Source organism: Oryzias melastigma, linkage group LG18 (assembly GCF_002922805.2).
Source record: "Oryzias melastigma strain HK-1 linkage group LG18, ASM292280v2, whole genome shotgun sequence".
NCBI classification, from domain to species: domain Eukaryota; kingdom Metazoa; phylum Chordata; class Actinopteri; order Beloniformes; family Adrianichthyidae; genus Oryzias; species Oryzias melastigma.
Genome location: NC_050529.1, coordinates 14,434,648 through 14,442,137, shown reverse-complemented (window position 1 = coordinate 14,442,137; position 7,490 = coordinate 14,434,648). Strand labels below are relative to the sequence as shown.

General features: G+C 43.0%; 2 protein-coding genes across 2 annotated transcripts in view; both read right to left on the bottom strand.

Annotated features, from left to right (window-relative positions):
- The window catches only part of acadvl (acyl-CoA dehydrogenase very long chain), a 14,763-nt gene extending 13,311 nt beyond the window's left edge, over nucleotides 1-1,452 (bottom strand). Inside the window, exons 1-3 of the mRNA XM_024288183.2 lie at nucleotides 1,298-1,452; nucleotides 1,001-1,089; nucleotides 806-869 (exon numbers count right to left, since the gene is read on the bottom strand). Of these exons, the coding sequence (XP_024143951.1) occupies nucleotides 806-869; nucleotides 1,001-1,074 (138 nt within the window). The 5' untranslated portion in view covers nucleotides 1,075-1,089; nucleotides 1,298-1,452. The remainder of the gene's footprint in view (nucleotides 1-805; nucleotides 870-1,000; nucleotides 1,090-1,297) is intronic.
- A 577-nt stretch (nucleotides 1,453-2,029) lies between these two features.
- The window catches only part of dvl2 (dishevelled segment polarity protein 2), a 21,732-nt gene continuing 16,271 nt past the window's right edge, over nucleotides 2,030-7,490 (bottom strand). Inside the window, exons 9-15 of the mRNA XM_024288659.1 lie at nucleotides 6,850-6,926; nucleotides 6,705-6,772; nucleotides 6,492-6,626; nucleotides 6,062-6,193; nucleotides 4,987-5,163; nucleotides 4,622-4,846; nucleotides 2,030-3,454 (exon numbers count right to left, since the gene is read on the bottom strand). Of these exons, the coding sequence (XP_024144427.1) occupies nucleotides 2,892-3,454; nucleotides 4,622-4,846; nucleotides 4,987-5,163; nucleotides 6,062-6,193; nucleotides 6,492-6,626; nucleotides 6,705-6,772; nucleotides 6,850-6,926 (1,377 nt within the window). The 3' untranslated portion in view covers nucleotides 2,030-2,891. The remainder of the gene's footprint in view (nucleotides 3,455-4,621; nucleotides 4,847-4,986; nucleotides 5,164-6,061; nucleotides 6,194-6,491; nucleotides 6,627-6,704; nucleotides 6,773-6,849; nucleotides 6,927-7,490) is intronic.

The window sequence follows — 7,490 nt, the reverse complement described above, 5'->3', positions numbered from 1 at the left end:
GCAGAAAAGCTATTTTCTCCATCTCTGAATCAAACCAATATATATATGTATATATTCTGCCATTCCTTCAGCTTAATGAGACTCCAGAGGTTTATTTTATGTAACAAATAACTAAAAGTTTCAGATAATTCTCAAATTCTGACTCATCTGCTACATCATAAACAGAATTATTTACAATATGCCACTGCGAAATCACTGTTAGATTTCTCATCCCTTTTCATTACTCATTTATGCAGAATAAACCCAACAAATATGCATTTTGGGGGTTAGAAATAAAAAGACACCAACATTTTTAGACAAAAATAGTATTAGCTTATCTTTAAAACAGACAATTCATTTTTTTTAGTACCGTCCTGCAATCTAATAAACAGGTAAAGCTAATATAACAGCAAGTAATAACTTTGTCAATGGTGCTTACAAATAAAGTTATTCAAATTTGAATGATTTGTCAATAAAATAAATACAAGCGAAGTAGTAATTTCCTGCATTTGTTTGCAGTTTTTTTTTCAATTATTTAATAAAATAATAAATTCTGTTACATAAGATAAAGGTGAGGCTGAAGGAGACTGATTTGACGTGAACTTTAGCCTAAAACAACTGCTGCGTCACTTTTAATGACTGGGTCACGTGACCGGTAAACTTTCCCCCACTTCCAGCCGCGCACGCGCCGAAGAGAGCGCGTTATGTCATCTGTATTTCGCCGGCCAAACACGGAAAACACTTGAGAATTTATAATATTGTTTTATAGTTTAAATAAAGTTCATTAAAACGTTAAAAGGGTGAAATAGTTTTGCTACGGTCGTACCTGAGCTGCCTGGCTGGCGTACAGACGAGGGTTGGACACGGACACCACAGCCTGAGGCTGACCTCTGCGGGCAACACAGACAGGAACAGTTGATGCAAACAAAATGTTTTCATTCTGAACAACAGTAATAAATATAAATTTGAGGCGTTTAGTCAAATCTAGGAGTAAAATGTCGCCAGATGTGGCGGTACTCACCGTGCTAGCACGGGCGGAATCCTGAGAATGTTACCACAAAGGGCGGAGGACTGGCTCACCTTACGAAGAAGCATGATTTTTATTTTGTTCTGAGAAAAGAAAAAAACAAAAAACAAATGTTAGACAGTAAATAATAGCTTAAATAGTCCAACGTAAATCATTGACGTGGCTGTGAACACTTCTTAGCAAACGTCTGATGACCGTCGTTTCGTAACTTCCCTGAATGAATTTAAAGAGTTAAGAGCATCAAATCCTGACTAAATAATAGCCTACATACGGGGAACTGAAGCTACACACCTGTACAGTGCGTGAAGGTTGTTCAAGTAAAGGTAATAACAGTTACGGGCGCCGCCGAAACTCAGGTGTATCCTGTTGTTGCTGCTACCGCCGCTTGTTCTTCTTCTGGGGATTGGCTTATGGCTTTTAAACAAGGATTCCCGTACATTGGCGCCTCCTGCTGTCCGAGCGATTTAAAGCATCTGCTGAACCGTTCAACGCGGTGCTTTATGGGAAATGTAGTATAAACCTTAAACAAACCAACTTTGGGAGGGGAAAAGCAGAACTCCAACCTCATAAACAATTATATTACAATGTACTTTGAAGAATTAATTTTATATTTGTATTTTTGGGAGAAATTTAAAGAAAATTATGCTGAAAACTATTTTGAATGTTTCTTAACCCTTGTGCTATCTTGCAGGTTCCAGATCACCCCACTTTTAAGGGATGCTTAATGTTAGGTTGTTGGAAGTGTGAGAGGCTATAAGCTAGCAGGATACAATGTAAACAGAGAGCTCTCAGCAACAGAGAGGAAATGGGGGCAGGGTGGCACTGTGCCAACAGACCTATCTACAACTCAGTGGTGAATCTCTAACTCATGCTGCTCTACAGAAACTATGTCCTAGAATACCACAACAATTTGACTAGAAATGGCATAATCATAATTAGAAGACCACTGGGAACACTTATACCAAAAGCTGATTGGAGTGGGTCCTGGAGAAAAGGATAACAATGATACAATCAGAGCAAAAATCTTCGTAGCAAATTTATTCTCAAATACACGAGCAAAGATGTCAAAATGAAATCAAACAATGTGTCATTATCAAGGCTATTCTTTTATTGTGAAAAGTTGTCTCTTCATTTAGCACCTTAATAACTGGGTTACACATGATATATATATAATCACTCATACAAAAAGTGAAACACGGTGAATAATGTAAGTCAGTAACATAAAATAAGCATGGAGATCTGAGGACATATGTGTCACATTTAGGATACAAACTACAGGTTATGAGAAAGTACCACTTTCAGTCAAGGTTTTTACTTTTTTTTTTCCAAAGTACCACAGGTACCATCAAAACCTTTCAGTCACATTAAAAAAAAAAAAAAAAAAACATGAGAGGTTGATTTAGGACACATTCCCCTGAAATGCTTGGACCATGTTTGCCTTCACATTGGAGCTTGGTCTTTACAATGGACTTCTGGGTAAAAACAGAGAGGTTCTCTGAAGAAGAGCTAATATCTGATGTACCCCAAGAGTAAAAAATGTCTTTAAAAAAACTATAAAGGAGTGAGGAACTGTGCATCAAAAATTCATGCAGGATTGAATCCTTTTCAAGTTCAACGCGTACCTGGCGCCCTCTAGTGTTTACCTGCTGAGAGGTTGATGTTAAAATGTGGTACCGGGACATTTTGAATCAAAATAAACACGTTTTTGTTCAAAGCTGCACCATCTTGGATTTGATATTGATAAAGTTTAAATTCTAGTGTCATTTTTCTTTGCCGTTTGAAACCCTGTATCACCAAATTTGTACCAAGTGCCCCTCCCCCCAATCCAAGAGGTACATGTGAGCTCAAGATTCCGGCAGATCCTCCCCTGAGACCAGCGGGAACTTCACATGACGTCCACGAAGAATTCGCTCGGGTTGCCCATGGCCAGGTGGAATGACTGGCGGGATGCAGTCAGCTCGGGGGGGACTGATCCCAGGTCGCGGGTGGGTGGGGCTCCCGGAGGTCCCCCTGGTGTGGAGGAAGGAGGCGGGGGCAGCGCGGGGTGCATCTGGGCGGTGGGTAGCTGCTGCGCGTGTGGGAGGCCGTGGGCCGCCATGGCGGGGTGGTGTGGGTGCTGGGGCACCATCATCACCATCATGGGGTTGTACGGCAGGATCCCGGGGGGGTAGGGGGACATGTGGGGCGGCTGGGGCAGGCGGTGGTGGTGGTGCGAGCGCGAGGAGGCGTGGCTGTGCTCGCTGGGTGCGGACGAGCCGTGGCCGCGCCTCAGGCTGCTGCGGGTGGAGTATTCAGACTCACTGCCACTGCCTGAGCGCGAGTCGCCCCCGCCACCGTCTCCACCTCCGCCCGTGGGGGACTTCTCGCCTCCTCCCACAACACTACCAGGACCTTTACTGCTGCGGTGGCGCTCACCCTCGCTTCTTGTTGAGCCGCTGCTCCGGCTCCCTGAAGGTGGAGGAAAGGAAACTTGTCATTCAACTTGTCATTTCCCCCTTTTGATCCCCTTGGGGATCAAAAGGGGGAAATGACAAGTTGATCTACAAAATGAAGACTTTTTTATATTTTTAGAGTAGGCTACATTAAGGCTTTTTGGAATACTTTTACAGTATGGTTCACTTTTATACTTTTCTACCGACACATTGAGGAATCCATTCTTGGATAGACCAGCGTGAATACTGTATGCTAAAAATGTGTTCAAGAACCCACGTTTAGCACGTTCTTGACGTGTATGTAGCATAAAAAAATGAAGTTTGCTTTTATTTTAAGCTCCAAGGGCTCATTTAGACCAGAATTGTCTGGCAAACTCTGTTCATTTAGGATAGAAATGTCAAACATTTGAATTTCTTTGGTTTGTTTCTTTTCTTTTCATCCCACTTTTTTTTTTATCCTACATTTTCGCTCTTTGCTTCCATCAGCCTCTCTGGTCTGAATCATCTGCTTGCGTTCACACTGTAGTGAACCATGCTAGGGTACTCTTGCCTGTAAACCTTAACTCTCATTTTCAGGGGTCAGAAGAGCTTTCAAGACTTATATCAAGTAAAAGACTCCTGATTTTTGTTTGTTAAATGCATTTATTTATTTTATTTTGAAGTCAAAGGCTTTTTTCTGTTTACTCACCAGCTCTTTTCAAAAAGAAACTTTCCAAATACGGTTTTTGTTGTTCACTTAGCTAGTTTGGAGGTTTCAATTTGACACGCGTTAAGAATGAGTCACATCTGGTGGAGAGAATTGATCAGTTCTCCAATATAAAACTACCCTCAGAATCAGATTATAGATAAACGGAAAAAATAGTGGTTACTTTTTTTCCACGACTCTGGGGGGGGGCAATTGCTTTAACATCTGTGTGGATTAATTATGAAACCAAAGCTACAGGTTTAAAAAAAAAAAAACAAGTAAACACCTTCAGATCGGCTTTTCTGGTGGGAATCGCAGACATTTGGAGTCATGAATAACTTGGTTTAAATTATTCCAGCTTTTAAGATTATGAATTTCGCAGAATCAGTAAAGCCTCAGATATAAAAATGTAAATGAGTGATAATGAGAGGCATTCCAACCAATTTAAATACTGAATTAGCGGTTATTTCGGTGCAACAATGTTGAGTCTGCGCTCACCCTCACTGTGCTGGCTGCCGGTGCTGCCGGGGGCGTAGCTGTAGCTGGTGAGTTCGTGGTATGGAGGGGGCTGGGTGGAGTACGGGTGGGTGGGGTATGGCTGGTAGGGGAAGGTGTGCATCATGGGCCACGGTGTGGCGCCCGGGAGTGGCAGGGGGGCCAGGGTGTCCTGATCCGAGGCGCCGCTGGAGCCGTCGTTGTCGTTCAGGGACAGATTAGCCATGTCTGTGGAAGACAGGGACGTTAAACTACTGGAGCTTCATCTACAAGCCATTCGGTGTTGAAGAAAACCCTCAAAAGTCCATATTATTAAAACACGAGTGGTGGGGATTCAAGTTGATGTTTTGAGAGTCTCAGTGACTCACAGTTCTCGCAGTCGCTCAGGTCTCCGAACACGTAGTAGCACTGCTCCGAGAAGGTGATCTTGTTGACTGTGTGTCGAATGAAGCCGGCCTTCAGGAGGTTGCTGGCGTACTTCCGAGCTTCCCGGCGGTCCTGAAATCCCTCGATGTGGTGGAAGAGCCACTCCACCACGTCAGAGCCTGAAGACAAAAAATAAAAAAAAATAAAGTTGATTTCATTCATGCCAAAGTCCTGGAGCTGGAAGAGGAACAAACAAGTTCTGAACAAAAATGCTTCAACCAACGCCGACTTCTGTGAGGAGTCTGATGACGGAGGCTGCCTAAAACGACCCGTACCAGGTTCTAGGACACATCTAGAACCTCAGTCATATGATGCAACCATATGGGGGTTGACCCATACTGGTGCTGCTGGTTTTGGAGGGTCATACACAGGAGGAACCAGTTGCCTGGCAGACTGAAGCCACCGTGAGTGCCGTCGTAGCTCCATGGGTTTAAGAGGTTTTTATTTTCATCAAGACATAAAAGATCCTCCAGTTTTATCTTTATAATGTTCAAACTGGGCCACAGACAGACAGAAGTAACGTTAAAAACGTCCATCAGGAGTGAAGTACACCGCACCACGAGACTGAATGATCTAGTAAACTTCAACATGGTTACATGCAACTCTCCAAAACATATAAACCCAGCCTACTCGCTCAACTTCTTAACTTTTTGTGTTGAAAATATAGAATTTATTTTTAGATGTAAGTTTGAATCAACAGGTGTTAACAGATTGACCAGTGATAAGGTAAATGCATTCGTGTTTATCTGAAGTCTGCAGCTGAAAAACTCTTGATGATTTTGAATAAAACAACAAAAAAGTAGCTTAGAAGAAAAAAAAAAAAAGAAAAAATCTTGGACAAACTCTGTGTTTTAATGCTTGTGATTCAGATGCAGGTGATCTCAATTAAACAGATGTTTTTCATTCTGGACAACCCCCTCCCCCTTCACACAAGTCACAGGGTTTTAATCCAGAGAGCATAATGGTCGCCCTGTATAGTCCTGAGAAGCACGTTGTCGTCTTCTTTTTTTCCCTTACCGAGGAAGGCGTTGGGGATAGTGATCTTCAGCCACATGCGGTCCCTGACCTCCAAACCGGACTCCGGCGACGCCATGGCTTTGGCCACGGATGCCATGTCGGAGTGCAGAGATAAGTTAAAGTCGTCGAAACCTGCAGGGAGACACAAAAAAAGAGAACAAAGTGGTTAAATCTGAATAGGAATGCGAGCAGAGAGATGTAAGGCAGGAAAGCAGGAGTTCCGGCTTATCACGTCGCACAACAGCAGCAACAAAAGCAGGAGGGCAGAGGGGAAAAGCGATCCCTGAGATAATATCTTTAGGAGAGCAAAGATTGACGGGAGCAGAAATGGGGTCATTCTGGTCTGGAGTATCAGCAGTCTGGACAGAAACTCAGACTGGGGGTGACAGGAGTGAAGCTCAGTTACGATTGGAGGTGGAGAAGGACGCACGTTCGGTCTCGGTGACGGAGGAGGAGGAGGTGATGGTGCTGAGTGAAGAGCTGCCTGGGAAGGGAGGGTAACCGCCGCTCACAGCCACAGAGTGGCTGACCCACGCCGCAGGGTCGATGGGTCGGATGGGTTCGTCTGTAAGAATGAAGAAAAGAGGCTGTAGATACAGAAGAGCTGCAGACCGTGGAGGAGGAGGAGGAGGGCTGGACTCACTGCGAGGAAGGGTGAAGTATCCCTGCGGAGAAGGATCCCAACACTTTGCCACTGTGAGGATGATGGGCCTGCAGGAAGACAGAAATCCTCCCTGATTATAGCAGGAGGTAAACACTCCAAATAAAACCATAAAACATAAACTCACCCCGGCTTGTGGACGATCTCTCTGAGGACCCGAACGGCATCATCGTTACTCATGTTCTCAAAGTTGATGTCGTTAACCTTTCATGAGTGAGAAAGCACAAAAAATTAAGAGTTTTGCTGAAATAATGTGTAGAAAAACTAAACTCACTCATGAAACGATAGATTTAATAAAGGAAACACGTTTACAGAGAACCAAAAAGTCCCTTTCTGTTTTTAAAACTCTCTTTTAAATGCAACTTTAGCAAAGATAGAAACATTCATCAATGGAACTTCTAGCTTTAGTTTAGCTACAGACTAACAGTGTATTTTAGAACCACGATGTTTACTTAAAATCCTTTAATTTTCTCAACCACTGACAGTTATGTGTGGATTCTGGTTGTTTACTGACCCTGAACAGATTTTCACGACGCTCTAAACTACAAAGCTACACCGCTGAAGAATTGTTGAAGCGTTATGGAGTATTTACTGTGCTTCAACATAATGACAGTTCTCTAGAAAAACTTCCAATCAAACTGTTAGACCAATCGCCTGCCTCTAGGCTCCACTAGGTATTCTGGGTAATGTAGTTATACAATATTATGCTCCTGTTTTGTTTTACTTTCTATAATCTGGTTCGCTTTATGTAAAAAAAAAAAAAAAAAA